Below are 24709 nucleotides of genomic sequence, written 5' to 3'. Positions count from 1 at the left end.
AAACGTCGCGATATCTTGCGCAAGTGTAACAAGTTCATACCTTGTCGTGGCATTAGGGTACAGCAAGAAATGAAACTAGCTTTCAACAAGCATGTTGAAGCTTATTTTTCTGGGCACTCTCACATCGGTACATTTTCCAGACTTGTTGAAGAGTTTGGCCTCTGACTTGGCAAAAAAAAAAAGTGAGAAATTTTAAGCCTGTACTCGTTTGGTGCCCAAGTTCTCGTCTCTTGCCAACATTTCAATGAACTTAACCTCTTCTTTACAGCTCGGGTTGCAATGGAACGGCAACTGGACCTGGGAAATTAGAATGGTAATGGAGGGGCGAGGAGGTTGTATTGCTTTCAGGCAATTCCTCACGTTCAAACCTGAAGGAAAGGCTATTCCACATTCTTGGACACCTGTTTACGCCCTCAAGAAACAATGCAGCCCTTACGCGAGAGACAGTAAGGCATAATGACCAACAGCATGCAGCAAGAAACGAGTACACTCAAACCTCGATATAACGAAGAAAAATATAATGAAGTATTGATTACAACGAAATGAAAAAATAGTCTTGCAACTGATACAGTGTTAGGAATATACCATTATGACAAATTTTCAGATATAACGAATTTGTTTTTGTGCAAGACGCAACTTCGTTATAATGAGGTTTGAGTGTAGTAGGAAGCACAGCATGCTCACATCCTTTGTCCTGTTCACCACGAGCACGACGTCGTGCGCCGAGTGTTCGATGCTGTCCGGAAGCTTGACCACCGCTGCCGGAACAAATGCGTTGGTCACGAACGCGCAGACCACAGCGAACCTGAGAGGTTAAAAAAAGAACAAAAACATAGAAGCTCTAATAAATATTGACATGTCGTTTTCGACCAAACACCCAGACAACTGTGTCTGTACCGACACCAGCGGCAAAGACTTCACGTATAATAAACACTTTACTAGGAGAAAGCAAAGCGCTGTTTATACTTATGCAAGTGGCTTTACCTTCCAAAAAGAAAGCAGCGAGAAGACAAGATCCCCACATTTAAGCGCGATGTACGCACCCTGCGACAAAATAACTGCAAGTAGTCAATGATAGCTGGGCAATATAAGGTTAGATATTTGCAGACACAAAGACACATAGATGTGTGTGTGTGGCTGCACACACACACACACAGAATAAATATGCAGATAGTGTGACATTCCAGATCAACGTAGAGTTTACATTAAGATGGGCTACAAATTTATTCACTTCGTTCTTCGAAAGGATCAGCACTCAAAGCTCAACACTGAGAACAATATTTTCTTTTTTTTTTACTTTTGCATCGATGCATATTTATATAAGATACAGCTAAAGCTGGCAATCAAACCTACGACCATGCACTTGGCAGCGAAAGGCCCCGACTTCAAATGACGCCGCATGCAGCAAGTGGCCGTGAAAATGGTTAGGGGGTAAAAAGGATGACTAACAAACATTTCCCACGTCCACCACTATTTTTCCTACAGATAGATTCTCTTTTAATACACTCAAACCTCAATATAATGAACCCATATATAACAAATTATTGCTCATAATGAGAAGAACAGCTCTGTCATAGATCCAGTGATTCAAATATATGTCTAACGAATTTTCAAATTTAACAAAGCATTTTCGTGGCAGCTGCGACTTTGTTATAATAAGGTTTGAGTGTTCAATGAAAAGAATGCACAAAGTCTAAAAGAGATGAAGTATTGACAGGACCACCCCAGGCCTTCTCCTATGTTTATTGTTCGACAATATGAGTGAATAATACATAGGGCTGTGAAATAGGCTTGCATCTGGCCGTCAAAATGTCTCTTTGAGAACGTATTTATACTTTGGGTCAGCACTCCATTTTCTTCGTCCACACTCGACAAATTTAACCGTTCTTCGAAAATAACACGTGCACCGGGCAACTTGTATGAGTGTAAATCATTCGGCAGCCCAAAGTTTGGAGCCAACTGGTTCTTTACACCACAGTCTAACAAGTGCAAAGCAGCACCGGCATCATAAATTAGCTAGTTACAACTGATACTTGTAACAAAGAAAGATGAAAATCTGCGGCTCTAACAAATCATTCGTCTGGCTGACGCAACAGTACTACATGCAGAAATGCAGAAGTACATTGTCAATGCCCCTGTAAACGAGCTAATCCTTATACGTGTCTTTGCGGCATTTCAATCTTCAATAGGTCGGTACATCACAAGGTGAAATTGCAACAACAGAAAGTTCGTTTCACTAATAACGGCTGTGCAGATATTTATTTCAAGAAGAGTGTGGCTGTGATTTTGCTGAAAAAAAAAAATTGCACTTGCAAATTGTCTTTGATTAATTGATATGTGAAGTTTAACGTCCCAAAACCACCATATGATTATGAGAGAGGCCCTAATGGAGATCTACGGAAATTTTGACCACCTGGTGTTCTTTAACGTGCACCAAAATCTGAGCCCACGGGCTTACAGCTTTGCCGCCTCCATCGGAAATTCAGCCGCCGCAGCCGGGATTCAATCCCGTGACCCGCGGGTCAGCAGCCGAGTACCTTAGCCACTAGACCACCGCGGAGGGGCTGCTATTAAAAGAACAATCATTGAAATTGGGTGCGACGAACCAAAGTTCAAATTCAGCTTGCTGTTACCGATAACTCGCTACATGAGCATTTCGTTATTACAAGGTCTAGCTGCAGTGAAGGCCGTATCACTGAAATGACAGGGTCGAGAAGGATGGCTAGACGAGCTTCATCAAGTCCCAGAGTTTAGAATCGGTGCACATCTCGTCATCTTTGCGACCTCCGTCACTTCAGCGTTATGGCCAAAATTAGCAAGCACTGTCCGCACAGGCCAAAAGTCTTTCTGCATCGCAAAGCGCCGACTCACAGCAGCACGACGGCGAGAATGAAGAGGAGCACGCCCCGCCAGCCGCGCTTGGCCGCGTCTCCCTTTCCTTCCGGCACGTTCTCGGCACCACCACACCTCTTGCAGCAGCAGCGGAAGCACAGGACCAGCACGCCGACAAACGGCACGATTACTGCCAGGACCAGCCCGACGGCCACCAGGACGAGCAGGCCCATGAACATGCGGGGAAGCTGCAAAGCGGACGGCACAACCCCGTCTTAAAGGTGTGACGAGGAGTTTCTATAAAATGCGGGCCTCGAAATGAGAACGCCGAGACACAATAAGGAAAACCAGAACAGGGTGCACGTTTAAACAACTGTTTTTACATGAACGATATCGCCAGTTGAATCAAATACGCCGCTAAAGACACACTAGAACAACCTTATGTAATATTCAAATAATTTCTATCAAGATAACAAATGCAAGGTAACGCAAAGGCATCGTTGCCGAAGTTCAACTTGCCGCAAGGAACCCATCAAGATACAACCAGTGGTTGCCGCATGCCGCAGACTCCCGTCAGGAGACGACCATCCACGCCAACCACCACACGCCAAAGAGAGTCCTCAATTTTTTTTGTGCGGCCACCTAGCCTGACCACAGGGCGGCACTGCTGGCACTACCATGCTAACCATAATGATGGCGATCGTGATGGATGGATGGATTGAATAGATTGATATGGCTGTACCCTTTAGATCGGGCAGTGGCTAACGCCACCAAGCCGTAGTACTTAGTGCACCAAAACTAGTTCTTTTTTTTCCTTTAAATAGTGAGGTTGAGGACTCGTACTTTGTAGTGAAGCATTTAATTTTCACTCGTGCCTTGACTTTAGTTACTAATCAGATAACCTCCTTCCAGTTAATTCTACCCGCTTAAAGTTTATTTTGCCCTGTCTGTCCCTAAACCCCAGTGCTTTGAAAAACTCTGCGCCGTCATCTTGAACTATAGGGTGAAGCCCTTTACAGAACATTATCAAGTGTTCGGCAGTTTCCTCTTCCTTTCCACACGTGCTGCATACCGTGTCTACCCCTTCGTATTTGGCCCGATACGTCCTGGTTCGCAATACTCCCGTCCTGGCCTCAAACAGTAGAGAACTACCCCGAGTATTATCATAGATTCTTTCCTTGGCAATTTCATGCTTAAAAGTTCGATATATCTCTAGTGCGGACTTCTCAATCATGCCAATTCTCCACATATTGGTCTCAGCTTCCTTCACCTTCTTAACAGATAATTTTTTGGTTTGGCCCCCTGCTGTTTTCTAAGTATTTACCCGTCAAGTTTCTGGTTCGCTTCCTCCATTTCGTATCGACATTCTTCATGTACAAGTAGCTGGAAGCCTTCCTAGCCCAACGCTCCTTCCCCATTTCTCTCAATCACTTCTCAAATTTTATCTTGCTGCTAGCTTCCCTGCCCTCAAATGATGTCCATCCCATATCACCTTGTACGCCCTGATTTGGTGTATTCCCGTGAGCTCCTAAGGCAAGCCTACCTATTCCACGTTGCTTAATTTCTAATCTTGCTTGAATTTCTGATCTCATGCACAAGACCGCATTACCGAACGTCAGACCAGGAACCATGACCCCTTTCCATATTCCTCTCACATCATACCTATTGTAATTCCACAGTGCCCTGTTTTTCCTATTACCTTTAGTCGTCACGTATATTTCGTGTTCCCTTAGGTACTCGGCCCCATTTCTGCAGATATTTGTATTTATCTGTTATGTCTAGCGTGACCTCCTGTATTCTAAACTCACTACCTTCCTTATCATTAAAAATAATGACTGCTGATTTTTCCTTACTGAATCTGAAATCTCACCTATCTCCCTCATTAGCACAGATGTCCATCAATCTCTGCAAATCTTCCTTGTTGTCGGCCATTAGCACTATATCATCTGCCTACATCAATGCTGGTAGTGCCTGTTCAATGAGTTTTCCTTGTTTGACGAAAAAGAGGTCACGACTACTTCCAGCTCATGACCGCTTCCAGCTTGCGTCCTGGGAATGTCCCTTCTGCAACCCTCTTGTCACCTCTTACCCTCTCCTTGATTGCTACTGCGCATCGATTTAAATTTGAGTCCCCGGAAATTATCACATGCTGCGACTTTTCAGCTGGAGCATCCTGCACCTGGGGGTTACTTGCACCTGTGACGCCGGCTACTTTTTCCCCTCTCAGCCCCACCACTACTTCCCTGAAGCTGGGCCTTGCGACAATTGAACCAGCTGAGCCTGTTTTTTCCAAACTTGCTAGCTCTTTCTTCTCCGCCGTTCTGGTTGCCGGTGCTCTACTGTTCTCTCCGTTGGCTGCTCCTTTGTTCACATTGGCTAGTGCTTCCTCGGCGCACTTCAGCCTTTCGCCTATTGCCCTCGTTTTTTCTTTCTCTGTCGCCAACGCAGTCTCCAGCTCGGTGATTCTCAACAGCAGTTCACTCTGGGCAACCATCGTTTTCTCCATTTTTTCCTCGACCTCACATTGCTTACACTTAGCGTCAGCCTCTTCTCCATTTGCTTCTGCACTTGGGTCCATTTTCAATGTCACCCCACATCCTGAACACTTTACAGCCTTTTTACCGTGTCTTTATGACACCAATTGTCCTTAGACTTGTCTCAATCAATTATTACAAAACACGATCCCTGCCCGACGAAAAAGAGAAAGTCTAAGCTCTACTACAAAAATTTGCATGTTCAAAGTATGTGCACGTCCCACACGAGGTGGCAAGAGGAAAAAAAACACAAAGAAACAAACATGCACACACATGCACAAACTAGTAAATACCTGGTGACTGACCCCCGGAAAAGCCGTACCATGTAATAAGGGCTACAAAGATTTTAACTGCTACCTTATTAATTATAAAAGCACGCTCAAAACATGCAAAACCACTTATCTGCGGAGTCGATCGGGAGCACATGCACAACGCCACCTCTCGCTTGGTGGTTAAACCTAAATGCAGCCTTTCACAAGACATGTGCGTGCCACGAGGCACAAACGACTTTACAGAGGATGATAGCTCCCTCACGGATAATACCATAAAATCCCTTCTTTAGAAGGTTTGAAATATGCGGCCTCTTTACACCCCCCCCCCCCCCCCCCGCAATTTCGCCTGTTTCATTCACCACTTTTATTAGCATAACGAGCACGAATGAAAACAGTGAATGCATGCAAATTCAGTAAAGCATTTCATCAGAAGCACGGGTACGCATTTATTGTTCTTAGAGGAAACTGGCCACCACCGCTTGCAGCCATGAGAGTAAGCAGTGCTGGCTATGTTTATGTAATCCTGAGTGTCTTGGCCAGTGCCACTCACTGTCACGGCTAACACTCCCATGATTACAAGAGAACAGAACGACCCAATAAACTCGATGGGAAAGCAATGACAACTGTGGATCAATTGGTAGAGCATCGCATTTGTAAACTGAAGGTTGTGGCTACGGGCCCTAGCGGTGGCAGGTGGATTTTTCATCCACCTCAAGTCGTTTTCATTGATGTCACAATTACTATACTACAGTTAAAACCTAAAATAATGTCCCCGGTACATACGTTAGCTTCACTGTCTATTCGTTTTTGTTAGCTTATGTATAATGAATAAACGAGCCCTTGATCAATCCCACCTCGGTCATTCATTAACAGAGAGAACTGTGGCACTACAATCGTTCAGCCACCGTGGGATTAACAAATGCGAGGATTTGCCTAGTCTTCGCACATGCAGCGTCAAACGCACCCATGACCTTGTTGATCGTTGCATTTTGGCTTTTACTTTGGTAATGTAATCACTCGTTGTGAACCTCATGACCCAGTTTCGAATCAGTCAGCTGAAAAGGAGTCAAGGCGATGAAGTGGTACTGCTGAGGTTTTGCTGAATTTTGTCTTGCAACAAAAAGGCAGCGGCCCGCACGGAGCTATAAGAACGAAGCTTAGGCAACAAAGGGATAAGCACTCTCGCATGCGCTAACGATTCCAAGCTTTTGCCCACCTCTTTCCATCGCGTCAGGATTATAGAGATGGGATCCTTAAACAGCTGGTCATCTTCGAGAAGTCCTGCAAGACAAAAAAAAAAGGCAAAAAAGGCAGTTGCACGGTCAGTTACATATACTGTAATAGCACTACTAAAGCAAACAAACACGTTTTTTGAAACTGTGCATATACATATAAACAACCTCTTACAAGTGGCATACATGGCAAATTAACCGCTTCCAGCCAAAGCACTTCTTGTAGCAAACTTGCATAATGGAAACACTATATATATAGTTAATTGAACTAATAAAGATTGTTAATTAAGTATTGCAAGCCAGCACTGAAAACTTGTTTATTTTAATAGACCACTGTGCAACCACTTTGCAGCCCAGTAATCCCAAGATCCCCTTTCTTAAAAAGCGTGCAACTGAGCACACTTGGCCTTCACTATATCTGTTTGCAACACCCCTTCCTCACGCTCTGTACAACTATATTAGAAGGAAGATGCAACACATCCTATCTGCCAAGTAGTGAGTGCATCTTTATAACTTTGCTAATACGGCCAACTCACTGAAAGGCCAGTCGCTGTTCAAACGTTGACAAAGTGCAAACTAAGCAATGCCATTACGATCCACTAAAACTCTATATGGAAAAATGTTTTACGTCCATCACGTAAAAATCAAAGCAGCAAGCTCACATTTGGACTATACACAACTGATACAACAATTGCAAGCAAATCGAATCACGAAGTCGTCTTCATCTTTAGTGCAGTAACACTGAGGCGACTTTTCCATTCTGGCATGCTTGTCTTTCTTCTTCACCAAGAGCGGGTTTCTCACATTACAACTACCGCACATCCTATCACTTCGTGTAAGCTGGGCCTGATTGCAAGAGAAAATTCCTATGGAGGTGACAATTTTTCGGTACGTTTTAACCGGCTATAACTCGTCCCGATCACGGCGCCCAAGAGAAAGTGCTCACCTTTCGGGAGTCCCGGCTCGGCGATGACGTATGCGAAGTGCGTCACAATGCTGTACAAATGGTCCATTCCACTCGCTTCCGGCATTCGAACCGACTGGAAGTCATAGGCGCTCGAGTCCACCGACGAGAAATTGATGTTGACCGGGCCGAGGCAGCCTGGGGTGGGGGAGGTTGGCAGGTTGCAACGAATGTGGAAAGAAAATTACTGGCTGTGCTTAGAGGGCTTTAAAGTCATAAGCATTTCAAAAGTTTACACTAATTTTTAAGCGAGAAAAACAACTACACAATAATCACTTTACTTTTCGAGATGAGAGTGCTTTTTTTGAAAGCTTGTACGAAGTTTATTTTGTAGGGACCCGGTGTGAACTGGTGTAGGCAGGTCCAACCCATGCCATCCATTCAGGAAATTTTTGCGTCATTGTACATAAAATATATATTACATACAGCCTTCAAAGAATGGAATGTGTCAATTCAGGGCAAGGTGTTGCATATACTATAGTTCTAACTGCCCGAAATTCATGCCTCATATGAATGTCCCATATACCGGTTAATATTTGCTGGTACATTTACACTGGAGCAGCTAGATTCCTACCAACATGACGTGATCACACTGAATGATTGCACACAAAAGTCGTACCTTAAGAATTGATGTCATGTTTCAACCTGCAAGCACTGTACAAGGAGCAAGGATTCTTGCATGCCATGTAGTGAATAACTCCTACACGACGCAGTAACCCAGTTTGATGGTGACATAATAAGATGCCTTTGTGTCTGGTTGATTCTAACACGCACCTGCTTTTACTCGCACAAGCTTCTCGACATTGTGAGCTCACACTTACAAGTGGCGAAATGGACTCACCATTATCAGAACTGGACTGCGACTTGGCAACGGGTAGCACTGCTGCCGCCGCCACCAAGGTGACGGCGAGGAAGACCGCATTTGGTCGCATTTCGGCTGTTAGTACGATACAGTCATTCGGGAATCAGGTGCTCCGATTGTGGCACACTCTTCAGCCACTGTGTGACCGCTTGGGAACAGAGGAGGAGTACTGCAAAGGCACGAAACAACAGTTGGTCGTTAACGTAACATACATATCTGTACCTCAACTAACTAGAAACATGGCGCTGCTAGCACAAGCATGCACGTCAGCAAAGAAGCCAATCGCAATCTTGCACAAATTCCATGACAGAACATTCGACTGCGTAGAACAGGATTGGTCAGGGCTTGCCCACACGTCAGACATAAGAAAAACAACCGGAAAAGGCAGCAATGGCAATCATTTTGTCGTCTGCTAGGCAAAGAACAGACAGAGAATGGATGGAGACGCTGTTCCACCTGATAGAATGAACATAAACAGTCTCCAGACAGCTTGGACTGGATCGAAGCGTACGCACTCTGGCCATAGAAGCTAACTAGCCTGATTTGTGCCTGCCTTAATCCAAGCCAGTGCCAACACCTTCTGAAAACGACCACTAGTGGCGCCATTAAACATCTCGTGAAACTGCGATACCACCAAATGCCAAATCAAGGCATTAATGCAAATAAGTCATTACAGTCCTCGCAACCCTTCAATTTAAAGCTTTGAAAAACGATGCCCCCAATACTCTCATCCAGCGATAATAAATCTACATTTCATTCACGGAAAAAATTTTCGGAATCATTGTACAGTCCCGCAGCAGATGGTCAAAACATCCGGCATCCTTACAGGGTGCTACCCCTTCTCTCATTGGTTGTTGGCTTTCTCTTGTGCTCTTGTGACAGGGCCTTCCTCTCTATCACAAAATGTGTACAAGACTAGACCCCAGATGAGCCACCCACGACGCCCCCTACCCCGCCTCTTGTGGTCCAAATGAGGGGGAAGGGGGCACAAATTCGGTTGGTCTTGTAACCTCTGTTAAGCTAAAACGACGCATGAAAGCCCATATATTTAGGTTGGAAATATGAAGGGCACAGAGAATATTGGCTGCACGAATGTGTGCCATTAGTTTAAGAAAGCACATGAAAACTATACATTTCTCGAGTACGGCGTCTCGCCTGCAGCGAAATATGCAAATCGAAAAACCATGCTACACTGGAAGTGAATCATAGTTCGTGAAAAGAATATGTGTTTCGAGAGAGGCACCAAAGGTATGTAGTCTGGGGTTTTTCTGCTAACCACGTCGACGCCTGCATTCATGGGGGTAATACACGGTAACCGAGAACAGCGAATGCCACATTTAGACGTATTGCACCACAAATGCCCGGCGTGTTTTTAGTAGAGCATCCTTGAGAACCCCAGGTAGAAACCAGAACCTACAGTGTTTCTTTTTTCACTGTGCCAAATGTGTTTGTTTTTAACTTTATACATTTAACTTTCTCATTTCTTCATTTTTTTTATTTTCTCTTTCTTTAATGTTTACACGGTGCGAATATTAAGCAAGGATAAGTCGCACATGGTTTTTGCGTGCTTTTAACTCGTGAAGTCATTTCTAACACCTCGGGTGTTACAGCGAAACAACCACTCATTGTGCAGACTTTAGTTTCCCACTATGGCAGTTTTTTCTTTAGTAGTACTCGCTGTTGGGCTAGCTGGTGCATGCCTAGAATCAATAGTCTAACTGCACCACAAACACAAGGAAACACACAGGATGCACACCCACTCTGTCTATGTGTCCCTATGTGTTTCTGTGGGCATTTTATTATAACACATTTTTAAAGAAACCGTCTTTTCCAATTCTAATACACTATTAGAGGACCACAAAGCCAATCCCATATCTTAACATACAGAAAGCCAGGAGATAGCCTGTAATGTTATCTACGAAGCTACAGAGAAACTATCTGTTTCCTAGGGCTGTACAGTATCGCCTGGCATTTCGGCCACTGCCTAACAGCTGCCATGCGGGTAGATAATCATTGCGATACCAACTTGGCTAACAATAGGCACACTGCACAAGCAGATAGCCTGAAAACACACTGCTATCCATGTCACAAGTACAACTTGGGAGTCGACCTGCTGGGCCTTCCTGATAACATGAAAGGCTCTGAGCTAGACCTGTTTTCTCCTTCTAATACGCCGTGAAACCACTTGTACAGAATGTTGCGCAATGGCTCAAAACCCCCTTATGATTGATTACCAAGTTAATTACCTGATGTTAGAGTTAAGTATGATGAAGTAAGATTCCTGTGGAAACATACGAGGTTAGATTAACCGTAACTTTTTTCGCAAGTTTTCTAGAAAAAGTTCCACAAATTTGACATAGACTGTTGCATTTCCACGAACGACGACAAGCAACCGCGAAGTGTACGATTTTCAAAAATGTCAAATTCCCGCAAAAGAAAAAAAAAACAGGACTGCATCCAACACATGTCAATGAACCACTTCTTTCTGTTCTGGCAAAAAAAAAAAAAAGAAGACATTTCTACGGCATCTCAAACATGATGAAATGGTCACTTTCTCCACCAGAACAAAAATAATGCAGCCAGCATTATTTTATGAGCTTGGGGGCATTATGCACACGACTACACAGGGGACGGGTCGGGCACGTGGTGTCACATTGCATCAATTTATGCTGCACATTTTGTGTCCGACGAAGCTTTCAGAAAAGAGGGGGCCACCTGCTCGAATTCAGCCCTTGCACAGGGGCGCCCACTTCTGGCGTCTGGCATGTACATTTACATTTACAACATCCAGTTGTGTAACACAGGAATCGAGTTTTCGCAGCGACTATTTCACCATGTCACATTGGGTCACAGGAAGTTGAGTGCGACAGCTCAGGTTACATGAATGATCAGCTTCATGGGCTCCCTAAATTCGCTGTTCATAGAAAAATAAAGAGTTTTTGAATCGTTTGTGTAATTGTCTGAAACACAAATCTTAGCCAGTACACATGGATCTTATCCCCGGAAGAGCATCGGCTAATTCTAACAGTTCCAAGTGTTTCTTTGTGCTCTCCTCCTCGTCAAGAACTGATATTCTTGCAAGAGCTGTTTTCTCCAATAAGGATATCGGTATTGCAAAGATACCTTGTTCTCTTCATTCACAACAGCTACTAAGCACTGCTCTCATTCTTTTAACAGACACTACATGGCTTCTCTTTTGTATTTCACACCCTGCAAGAGTCCAAGATGACTCGCTGTGCTGAAAGCCAACAAGCAATTGAAAACAGCACGTGCAACAAAAATACATAAAGACGTCCTTTGTATGTTTGTCATCTGACTGACGCCGCAAATAAACACTTGCATCATTCCCCGCTACGCTATTTTGCCGTTGGCAAGCTGCCTACACTTCCCCCTTCCAGCTGCGCTAAGGATAACAATACACCGAGGAGAAAAAACAATAAAAGTGACAAAAGGTAATACATCACTGTCTCCCTACCTGGTGTCACACATACAGCCAGTAAAATAACTTTAAATTCGAACAGCCAGGGTGACGTAGCGATAAACAAGACTGCCCGTAGAGCCTTTCTAATAGCTTTTTTTTTTTTTTACGGGACCACAAATAAAGAATGAAGTGGCTGCAAAATATATAATGCAGACCCGCAGTTAAAATCGGGGAAAAGGTGCTGCTAAAATAAAACAGATGCACTGCAAGTGGGCTTGCAGTGCAAAAGGGCTTAACCCTTTTCGACATGGCATCCTCTACTGGAGATACAACTTACCTATGACATTCCTGTGCACTTTAGAAAAGAAAGAGACCACGGACACTAAGATAGCAGTAACTTAAGCATTATTGTTGTGAAAGTTTTTTTACATCCCTTCGGGTTCAAATATTTTGCTACACACGATGGATTTGGTGAAGGCAGCACAGCGTTTAGCAAGACGTCGGACATGGAGTGCTTTGGCAGGAATTTCAAAACTTTTCTAGCCTTTTTATGAATGCTCACCTCCACATTACTATTGCATCTAATCTGAGTGGGTCAATGAAATCCGTTCACGAATAATGCAGGAATGTGTGTACAATGTGGACACTGTAATTAAATTATTTGTATATACTATAACTTACTCTAACACATCTACTTACTTTACATTTTGTCTCAATAACTTTGGCCTCAATTTATGTAACTTTCATGCATTTATAGGCAATCTATCATCATGTGGGTCGCAAAGAGCTTAAGAAGACGTCGAATTAAGTTTGAAGTTTCTATCACAGCCTCTGCTAGAACCAGACCCTTTTTGAGCACTAGGATGGCCTTGTGATGGTACACATTGGCTAACATATTGGTGTGCCTCCTCAGCACACCAAATGCAGCGACAACTCACAAGGCAGGCAAGCTGTGGGAACGAAGCGTGAAAAGGAGATTCTAATACACGTGTTCGCCACTTTTTAGCTTTGACTGGACACCGGATACACTAACTTGAGAAAACCACTAAGTGAGGAATGTATTAGTGGGTTCTACACTACGTGTAAAGCCTGCGATAACAGATAATCTTGTCCTATGTCCCGGTAAATACCTAGTTTAAGTTTAAAGTTGGTTCATGACATGGATGTGACCGCTGTACAACCCTCATAGAACCAAACTAAAAAATTTATGGCTCAATAATACATATACTTTCATTTTAAATATCTAATATTCGCATGGTATCGGCATAATATCTACTTGAACGCTTACATCTGAGCCAACATTACCTCCAATAGCCAGGTTTCCAGTAATGTCATGAGCAATTACTCATTGAAGTCGCTATACAAAAAAAAAAGCTGCATTTCAATCCAAGAGTACTGTGCAATGCCAGTACATCTGACACAAACGTTTTCGGCTGCGTTGTATAAATACTGTGTAAAGTCAGTGCCCAGAATGCTTGTCATGAATGGGTTTAGTGAATGTTCGCTTTAGTGGATATCCTTGTACAAAATCACGCGTTGCACATTTTCCCTAACATGTTATACCGATAGAAACAGCACTCTTTCAAGTGCGATTCATTACATGCAAGCTCCTGTAAAGAATAGCTAACGACTTAACAGCTGTCGGCAGGTGCTCAAGTAAACTATAGAGATAACAGTTCTTCAGTGAGCGACTAAACCTGAAGCGCCCTCGCAATCTGCCTTTGTCATAACGGACACCGGAAATAGAATGCCCGACCTCAAACCTGTGCCCCGCTGGGCAACTGAAGTGGACCGCAGTTATGATGCCACCCACCATATCTTCCATTGTTCGAACTTCCGCTGCATTCCCAGACGACTATCACAGCCTGAGGGTAAAAAAAAACAAGCATCGGATATGTACTCTTTGTCCCGAGAGTTAACCTCATTAGCTAGCTCGTGTCCCTATTGCTTTGCACTTAATGTACGGATGTGGCACAGAGGCTTTTCCTTTTCCAGCAACTTGCAACCTCGGTATACTCAACATCTTTAATAATGGTGTACTATTGAGTAGGTATACAATCACTGAACTCTGTGCTATCCGCTATGGTGATGAGATGGTGCAACAGACAGCATAACGACGATAGATTCAACTGAAATGTCTTTTATCGAAAATAGTGCCAATCTGATTACTGACATCCCATTTGCCGACCGCATATCTTCGTTCCCACATAAGTGTACAAGTGTGAAAGCTTGAGTCATTTGCTTTGCTATCAAGTACTGAAAAAAAAAGAAAGGGAGGAGGCAGGCACAGAGCAAGTTTTTTCGAATGGATGCGAACCTTCTACAACGTTTCTGGAAATTAATTTTCCACACTATCTGAACCACAGAAAAAGGTTTTTTTTTTCCTCTACTCATTTCACAATTATCCGTTGTGTAATAATGCCATTATTACATCAAAAATGAAAAAGGAAAGAAAAGTTAAACGCTATGTCTTTTGAACTTCATGCCCACATTGATGTGCCAGTACATCAGCTACAGCTTAAAGTTTTAAAAAATATGTCAATAAGCAAAGACACTATGAGGTTGTGGTGATAAAAAAACATTGGTGAAATGAAAGCACCACCGCTCTCACCTTGCGGCTTTTAAATCACAAATCGCAAAGAAACATCCAAACAGGCATCAAACAGGAAATCCTAGATGTATTCTTCACAGCTAACTGTTGGTACGCAAGACTCAGAGGAAATAATGATTGCAAATCCGAAAAGCTCCCGCACGCAATGCAAGGGCAAGCCGGCAAGTTTCGGAGAATTCAGACGAGGAGATGTACACCTCCCAGAACGATGCGGCCTGTCCATCAAGCCTCTTGACGATATCGCTTCAACTGTCTCGACCGTATCGCGCACGTCACGTCGCTCTTTAGGCACCGTGCATCACAAAAAAAAAAAAAAAAATGCAGAGAGAGACGAAATAAGGATCGAGATTAGAAGGTGCGTTCAAGGCGTGCGAAAGGTCACAGGTGTGAAAGATAGCCTACGTGAGTGTGCTGCACGTGACATGACCACCTTTCCGAGCAACGGTGATATGAGAGAGATGGGAGAAGTTCCAAGCTGCAGCATAATATAGAGAACTGGCGAGCGGTGACGTTAGAAACCACAGACATAAGGAAGTCCATGTGTCGATCTTAGCATCCCTATTGACCTGCACCTCCATTCTAGAGATAGAAGCGGGCTTTGACTAAAGAAAGACTCGTACAGTTGTGCAACGCGCATTATCGTAATCATCATGACCCAGTTGAGTGTGCAGCGGAATGAAGGCTTCAGCAAGTGTTCTTTTATTTGCCCCATGTTTCACAAGTTGATTGTTATCATCAGAGGGAAAACTTTATTTCAGGTGTAAACGTGGAGTAACTGCGTGGCCCGAAGGGGACCCACCCTCACAACCACCATGTGGGCTCGTCCTTGTAGGACTCCCACGAGCTTGGCTCAGTCGACCAGGGCTTTTTGGCTCCCCAGGTCGTAAGTGCCAAGTAAAATTGCCCTCCCCCCCTCCCCAGTAGGGTTTGATACTGGGGCGAGGTACACAGTGTGGCCATATTCCTGTACAGGCAGGATCAAAATATTTTAAACTGCCTGGGCACAGCAGTGTTTTGATGTAGAGGCGGAGGAGTGTGTGTTCCGCGCTCTGCTTTCGTACGACCCTTACAGGGTTTAGAATAAATTTCATGCCTGGATTGGTAGAACCGAGTAATTTCTTGAAACACTAAGGCCGGATTGGGTTCGGCATCCCTTTCGGAATGGTCTGAAGGTGTTGCCCACAGAATGAGTGAGCAAGCAGTGGCGCCTGCCATTTCCTTGCCTTCGAGGCTCATGTGAGCTGAAGCCCATATGATCATTAGAGATGCGGGGAGCCCCAACGTAATAGCTATCTTGAATAATTTATATCTTGACAGCAGTGATACGCTAGATGAGGAGTATTCCCCTGTTCATTATTTCTGCAGGCCCCTCGCGTATCAGTAATGACGACGCACGAGTCCTCATCTGCGGCAGCTAGCGCAATGGCAACTCCCTCCGCACATGTTATATTTTGTGCTCTAGGCCCTTCACAGTGATGTTTCGGTGGACAACTGCAGCCGTGTATCGATCCACATGGTGACGGCTGGAGGTGGCCACGTAAAAGAGGCCGTGCCTGTTCTCATAGCGGCAGGCCAGTCCCTCCGCTCATGAAAGGCACCTGCCACTCTGATCGTCACTACCGATGTTGGCCAGAAGAGGGCGCCCGGGCAGCGCGTATCTACAGACTTCTGGAGTATGTATGCACTCTTCCGTCACTACTCGGAGGCGGATGTGTAGTCGAGCTGAGAAGTGGTGTCCCAACATTGTCTTTGAAAGCCTTGTATATTGGTTGGTCACATGTGCCTGCCAAAGTTCTGCAAAAGCGTTTACCATCCCCAGATCCATAAGGCACTTATTGGATGTACTTACTGAGAGATAAAGGGCACACCTGTTCATCTTCCTGAGAAGCGGAAGTAAGGAGCAGAGCAGAGGACTTGACTGGCTACGAATGAACGCGCCAGCCACAAGGCACTCTTGCAACATCACTTCCATGTTTGTTGGGAACCCAGCAGATCATCTCGCCCACCTGGCCCCCCTCTTACGCAGTTTGGCCAGTGTTGTACTGACGCGGAGTTGTTTGTGAATAAACAGACCAAGGACTCCGATCTCATCGAGCTCCGAGATGGGTCCCCTTTCTAAGGGAAGTTCAATTCTAGCAGTGCCCTCTGGCAAGAGGCAGATGTGCACTAATTCTGATTTGGTCAGAGAGCGCCAAGGCCGCATCACACAACCAAATTTTTTGCCACCCTCAACGACACTTCCGATCCCTCCCCACTCATTCTGTTGCTTTTGTAAAATGGGCATATGGCACAGGTAGGAGAGCCAGTGAAAGAAAAGAATATATAGGCAGCTGTTGCTCCTTGCGCTCACTCCATTTGACAACTGGTCGCTTAAGGGGGCAGACTGGTCTTAGACATTTTTTTTTGTTTATTTCTTCAGTTATCTTGATCAAACTTCACAAGGTTATGCAGTTTTTCTGCTGATTTCAAATATTTAATTAGTTTTCCTGTAACTCATCTTGTTTTGTTCCTGAGATAACTTAATTCACCCCCTGTTGTTTAAGGCCACAATAGAAAAAAAAAGTGCTGAGTTAAAAGTGATATTTAAGATGTGCCAACATAGACTAATGACTATAGAGTGAAAGTATGCAAGAGTTTTTTTTAGGTATTTGTTGGTTATTTTACAGCAAAATGAACTGTCCATTTTCAAAAGCAGTTGGGATTGTGTTACAATTTTGATTAGTAATTATTTAAAAAGGCTTGTGCTCTAAATTCTGCTCCCATACTTGCATTCAACACACATACAGGTTTCCGCTGCAAGAATAATTATTGTTGTACCTGCCCTGGCTGCAGAGATATTGAGGCCTCAAAATTGAACAGTCATAAATTCACTTTTTTGAGAAAAATGAAAAAAAAAAAAACTGAAAGCACACAGTTTTTTTTTTTTAAAGTAACAATCATGGTGCGCATGTTTTGCAATCCTCATAAAGGCACTGATAAATTGGTAATAGAGCTTTAGACACAGATGCTGGCAAATTACAAAAAGCCTCAAAGTCGGTTCTCCATTTTTTTTTTTTTTTTCAGGTTCTGCATGTTGATAGCACCAAGAATCTGGACAGTTAGAATGACATTACAAAAATATTACTACTTCCTAGTGTGTGAAAATTTGCAGAGAGATAGAAAAATACTTACAGAAACCAAAAATGTCAATTTTAAAAAATGAATTTTATTGGCACTTTTTGGTCCCAAAGACCAGTCTGCCCCCTTAACCTCTGCCAATTCTCTAATAAACATGTCATGGGCTCACTGCTAAACGCGTAATATCACTATAATAATTAACTATCGTTAATATGTTCTTCACATCACGTGACCTACCGAAGTTCATTTTTTTATTGCAATAGCAATTGTACCGACACACCAGGACATTTTCGCTGTCAGCGTGATGTTCCATGCAAAGTCCGATTTGATAACATTACTCCCGCGTGTCGTTGCACACCACTTGTAAATCTGTTACAACATTCACAAATGTTTTGAAATGGTCCAACCTGCTAGTTTGTTGTGCATTTGAGAGTAAACATCTGTTGCGCTGTACTAGTTCTGTTAGGTTAGCTACACACGTTTTGGTGGGTGCATTTTATTGCACTGAGAAAATGTTTTTGAGGAGTTGTTACAGAAACACGGGCCTGTTGCTTCAGTTCCTTAAATATGTACAAGACGACACAGTGAAGTGAATGGCCTGGAAAGCCATTCGACAAAATTGACAGACTTCTCTCAATTTCTTTTTACGTGAAACAAGCTTCTTGAAGCTTGCTGCAATGAGTGTAGAAGAACATGAGCATATGAACAGTGGCCATCTACCTGTCTGTTCAGCATACCACCAAGAGGCAAGCAGGAAACAGTTGACAGCTACTAGAGCAGTGACGTCAGCTGCCACAAGAACTAAAAATGCCACGCCACGTCTACTATTGCACAAAGAAAGCTCAGAGCCACATGTGCAGTTTCCACTAACGTATGTGATGCCCATCCCACAAAAAGCAGCACGAATAATGGTCTTCGCTGATCGCAAGACATGTGTTTGAGTGTACCTTTCTACAATGACGCTGCGTATACTTATCTGTAAGCTTCAGAGGTAAATCTTTGGATTAATGTAAACTTTTCCTGGGAGAAACGTGGACGTGCAAAACACACCAGTTGCAAGAAAGATGCTTGCGATGCAAGCAGGCTGCTGAGTGTGCATGCAAAGCTAGCAAACAGCAAGAAAGAGAGAGAAGAGCAAGCACAACTATAGATGCCACAGAGCCCTGAAAAAAAAAAAAACTACGGAGATGCTATGCAGACAAAAATGCAGCGCTCAGCTTCGCGCATAACACAGCTGAACTTATCAGCGTAGCTCATGCACGTACCGACACGTGTTGACGCCGAAAGGTTGCAGTTACAATCGGCACTGTCGCAGTTTTTTCTCTGTTCAGCATTTGTCGTACCCTGCCCCCGAGCAATGCTGACGTACATATATGCTCCTCGATTGTGATGTTACGAGGTGCTACCGTTTCTGTTACGTTACGCTTACGTCGGCATTTCGCTAAATTTAGCCCTACGAGAGGCACATTGACTAAACTTTTCTGCATGACGTCGCCATATTACTTAAAGGCCCATGAAGATCCATATTTTTGTTTGCAATTTTTATGCTACAATTGAGTATGTTAGAGCCTGATATTCGTCAAACTGAATAAGAAATGCTCCACATACTCTATAATTAATCGCTTCAGCATTTCTGCCCAGAAACATAAGAAACAGGTGACACGTGGCAATGGAGCTCTCTAATTAGGATCCCATGCCCTCAGACTTTGGTGATGGTGAGAGCGTATGTCTCTCATCAAGGCCCCACATGTAGTCGATATGGCTGCTGTGATACTATTGGCCGGGTGCCCTTCGCTGTGATAAGGACTTGCTGCATTTCTTATAGTATAGACATCTGCGTAGACTGCAACACAAAGATAAGTACTTCGCTATATAGTATACAACACAGCTCTGTCATACATAAAAAGGTGTGCCAGCTGACGCAAGCCTCACAAGGAAAAAGCATCACATACGCTAATGGACTGCAACCAAGGTTATTGACACAAAATGGCGTTATACTGAACGTTGTTAAACTCTGTGCATGAGGCATTAATCTAACAACGTTAAGCATAATATCACATGGTGATCAGTCCTTTCTTGCTTGTGTGACAGGAGATGGAAGTACTCAGCCTGCACCTCATCCTCCAACTGTGTGCATGCGGCACTAATTAACCAAACCATATTTTTTGAAGCCTCAGTCAAACTGTTATTTCCTACTCCTATGTCAGAAATATTAGATTATATCAAGTGGTGAGTTGCCTTCTTGGTACATAATTGTGGCACAGTACAGCGCAAAAAAATGCAGAACGGGCGAAGCGTAGATGACGACGAGCGTTGAACTTTCAACAACCTTTATGGAAAAGTGCACATACTTTAATAGTGACCAACACAGACGTCATCCACGCCACACAAGTAGGTATGCCGTCTCTTTATCAGTACATACTTATCTGGAGGACGGTTGCATAACTGTGCCATCCCTGAAACCTGCAGATAAAGATATGGTCCACCGACGCATATGCAGTGGATGACATGTGTTGGACAGTATAAATAGACGTGCAATGTTCCAATGAGTGTTGTGGAAAGTTCAGAGCTCGTCGTTGACTGTGTTCCATCCGTTGTGCATTTTTTGCACTATAGCGTGCCAGAACAAAAATACTAGTCCCAAAGAAAGTTTGTTTAGAAGGAACTTGTCACTTAAAATGCACCTCTGTTTTCTATTTCAATTAGGCAAACATTTCAGAGAGTTATTATTAACTGAGACACTTTTGAATATCATGTTAATGTTGGCCATTTTAATGATGAATGTATTGTGGGCACAGTTTTTACATCAGGCAAATCTACTAGGAGAGCTGTGATTTTTAAGAGCTGGAGATAGTTCGCATGCTTTTGTTTATACTTCAAGGAATGCCATCATATTATTTCTAAAAGCCGATCACTATGACAACAATGGTTCTCTTCCAATGATTCAGGAACTATAAAAATGTGAGAAAAAAAAAAGCATGTGGTAGTGAAGTTTTGAATTTTTTTATTACGCCAACCGATGTAAAAAACTCAGAAACCAAAAGTCTGCAAATTGAAGCTACCAAAATCATCCTCGCATGAAGTGTCTTTGCATGGCAGTCGTTTATCTATAGTACAGGAGCTTCTTTTTTAAGTAACTCAAAAGCGCTATGAGCAATTATTTTTTTTCTTTATGTTTACAAATGTGTTGACTAGCTTAGAAACGGTTTAATTATGACAAAAACAAGCAAGCAAAGCCTCATTTAATCATATCTTATTACATAAATTTTTTGAACAAGGCATTTTATATATCCTTTTCTTTTTGCATAATCTTTAGAAATAGAAGTGCTTTTGCTAATTCACAAATTGTATATGTATGTATATATATAAATATAGTGGTGGGCCCATAATATTAAAAAGTTCACAAGTATAACATGGCAGCAGAAAGCACAAGACTGGGTCGATTGGCAGATCATGGGAGAGGCCTTTGCCCTTCAGTGGGCGTAGTCAGGCTGATGATGATGATGATACTTAGTGGGAAAATTCAGTGGGTTCATTTCAGTGGGTACATTTAAGCCATGGCACGACCTTTGTCTGAGAACGGTGTACCTACGCATGTTAACATAACTTGTGAAGGCTGTGACGAAGACCGTGCCACTGCCGAAATGTGATTTATATATATATATCGTTTAACAATATTAGCTGAATCTCTCTAAATTTTGTGATGCAGAAAACATCGGCCAATGTGCATGACCATTTCTCGGTACACGTTAAGACTCCATTATTGTCGCAACAGATACAAGGCACATATTGCGACGAGTGCACTATACAGAAAGAGGTCTCACGGCTCACATCCTGTACGTCGGTAGCTTTATTACGTGCTTGTTCAGGTATATTGTACCACTTGAAGGAAATAATAATCTTAGATAAAGCGAGCCGAAGATAACCCTCCCGGACACCCTCTCGAGCTGAAGCGAAGCCTGGGGTAAAAAATCTGCGTCGCATTGTGAGAGCTTCGCAGCCCTATCAATTACAAGAACAGCTGTGGAGTCCCTACGTGCGCTTCCGAATGTATGGTGCACGTAAGAACATCTTCTACGCTTAGTAAGCGAAGTATGCAGTTCGGCAAAGAATGAATTTGAAATATTGGCTTTAAGAACCCAAAGCTACACTGCGTATAGTGAGAAACATTGCACTCGATGGTCTAAGGATTAACCTTAGACCCCTGTGTTTTTTTTAACATTAGCTTAAGTTAAGTGGCTTTGGCTTGGCAAAGATTTTGAAATTTCCTTTTAGTTAAATGCAATAGCACTTTCTCAGATGGTGAAATGATTCTAATATAAAGCATATTGCATTTAGGAATGATATCTGAATTCAAACAACCACCGGAAGTGAAATTTTGGCTGAAAGTCATAGTTTTTTTTTACCAGAAATACCAAAGATTGATAAGAAAAAAAATTTGAAGCACCAGGTTCATAAATCTGTAACACAGCACAAAAATCAGGCCACGTATTCACGAATGTCATCGTACATTAAAACATGTAATGATTAGTTTTCAATAGTTAAAGATTGTTACAATGCTAACACAACGAATTTCACAAAAGTCCTACTCGCAAATGAGTGACACACTTCAGAACAGCGTGCTCACACAATGCATTTTTCGTCAATAAGAACTAACAGAAAAGAAAGCCAAGGGGACGTTATTAGTGCTAAATGCAACGTAAGTACGAAAAAAAGGAAAGTGGACGAGACGACAACTTGCCGCCGGCAGAGACCGAACCTGCCACTTTCGAATGACCCATCCGATGCTCGACCAATTGAGCTACGGCGGCAGTGATCCCCCCCCCCCCCCCCGTCCACTTTTCAGTTCAGTTAAGTTTTACTCATTCAAAATACAAAGTTCACAGTTAAAATAATGCAGACGAGGGTCCCGAGTCGGGCGACTGCAGTGGGACTTTATCCGGTACATACGGGCATTTAAACGTGGGAGTGTTAGCGCCGCCAGTAGCCGTGATGCACTTTTTCTTCATACTGGGATATTAACATTATAACTATTAGTGCTATTAGAAGCCATTTTTAATGGCACAAAAGAAAGGGGGGGGGGGGGGGGGCAGAAAGAGCTCCACACTCGCCGCAGTGGCAACAGGCGGCGCTGAATGACACTCCCATATTTAAGTGCACATATATCTCCCATAAAGTGGACAGGGGAATGAACAACTCCACAGCTAAGTGGTAAAGTATTGAATGCATTATTCAGAAGTCTGGTGTTCGGATCCTGCCAACGGCAAGGAAAATACTGGTGCTTCAAATCTTTTCATCCATACACTTTTCTTTGTTCACGTTTACCTTACAATAGCTTCCAATAATATCCCCTACAAATTCCTTGGCATTATTGTCTGTTCTCGTTAATGCTGTGTTTAAACAAAAAAGTAGTATCTGAAATTCCCCTGTCTGTTTTGTTGGCATTATGTCTCATTGGGCATGGTTTGTGAAATTAGTTGTACCACAACATTAGGTTGATTGATTGATTGATACGTGGGGTTTAACGTCCCAAAACCACCATATGATTATGAGAGACGCCGTAGTGGAGGGCTCCGGAAATTTTGACCACCTGGGGTTCTTTAACGTGCACCCAAATCCGAGTACACGGGCCTCCAACATTTCCGCCTCCATCAGAAATGCAGCCGCCGCAGCCGGGAATCGAACCCGCGACCTGCGGGTCAGCAGCTGAGTACATTAGCCACTAGACCACCGCGGCGGGGCAACATTAGGTTGATTGAAATAGCATTAAACTTGTTTTGGCGACAGTGGAAGTCTGGACTTCAGAGTTCTAGCCAAGAGTCACAAGGCTTACGCAATGCTTTTGCAAGGATATATAAGTCACAATTAAGTGGTATGACATCTGAAATAACTAAATAACTATCAGTATTATTACAAAGGTTGAATGGTACAAAGGCTACAATGGCTATACAATGTTAAAATAGATGTGTAATACACTCCCCCAAACCTGCACTAAATGTCTAAATAACCACTGTTCCTTGAATTAATCTAAACTGATTTATTCTTTTTCTATTTTTGAGCTACAGAGTTGAACAAAATTATTCTTTTGGCCCGTAACGGGCAGACTGCACAAAAATACCACACTTGCCTGACACTTTCACAAATCAGTGCCAGGTTTGAGAGAAGTATGCCAGGTGTTTCACTATTGAGCTTTACATTTTTTTTTTCTTCCATGTGAAAATCACCCGTGCAAATAACTTATGTGGCCTCGAGCGACAGATCGTTGAGATTATAATCCCCATAAATCATAGGCTTACTGTAACCATAAGCTTTAACCGTAACGCCTACTTTTGAACCCCACGTATAATTAATCTGAGATGCAAGGATTAAATGTCTATCAATAGACGTACTTTCAGTCTATTATTCGCTCAAGATGCATAGGTTTACAGTCGGTAGCATGCAGCCGAGGGCCCCAAGTCAGGCGACCAGTTTCGCGAGAAGTCGAACTTGAAACTCCAGTCAAGTTTGGTAAGTCGACACGATTTTTTTGTTTTGTTTTTGCTTCCGATTACGGAGGCGTCGCAAAAACCACAACCGATTCCGGGATGTCGCCGTTGGGCGGCGGTAGTGAAGTCTCGCAACTGCCGCGACAATTACAGGAAGAGATCACTCATTACCACGCAGAAAAAAAAAAAGGAGAATAAGAAAAAAAAAGACCGGAAAACCGATTCCATTTCCCAGGCGAATACGCGCTCGATTCCGTCTACGCACGGTGCAAACCCTTCCCAGCAGCAACACACCCCATTCTAACCCAGCCCAACAAAGGATGTGTCGTTGCTGCGTAGCAACGCAGTTTTTTTTTTTTTTTCGATACCGTTCGTGCCA

General features: G+C 43.3%; 1 protein-coding gene across 5 annotated transcripts in view; it reads right to left on the bottom strand.

The window, feature by feature from the left end:
* Positions 1-24709, bottom strand: part of LOC119179321 (prominin-1-A) — a 55652-nt gene that overhangs the window by 28463 nt on the left and 2480 nt on the right. For all 5 annotated transcript variants that reach the window (XM_075868882.1, XM_075868884.1, XM_075868885.1 and 2 more), the window contains exons 2-6: positions 8676-8865; positions 7817-7972; positions 6855-6919; positions 2872-3080; positions 685-805 (exon numbers count right to left, since the gene is read on the bottom strand). In XM_075868882.1, coding sequence (XP_075724997.1) covers positions 685-805; positions 2872-3080; positions 6855-6919; positions 7817-7972; positions 8676-8766 — 642 coding nt within the window. In that variant the 5' untranslated portion in view covers positions 8767-8865. The remainder of the gene's footprint in view (positions 1-684; positions 806-2871; positions 3081-6854; positions 6920-7816; positions 7973-8675; positions 8866-24709) is intronic.

Source organism: Rhipicephalus microplus, chromosome 7 (genome assembly GCF_043290135.1).
Source record: "Rhipicephalus microplus isolate Deutch F79 chromosome 7, USDA_Rmic, whole genome shotgun sequence".
Taxonomy (NCBI): Eukaryota; Metazoa; Arthropoda; class Arachnida; order Ixodida; family Ixodidae; genus Rhipicephalus; species Rhipicephalus microplus.
This window is presented reverse-complemented; position numbering and strand designations above follow the sequence as displayed.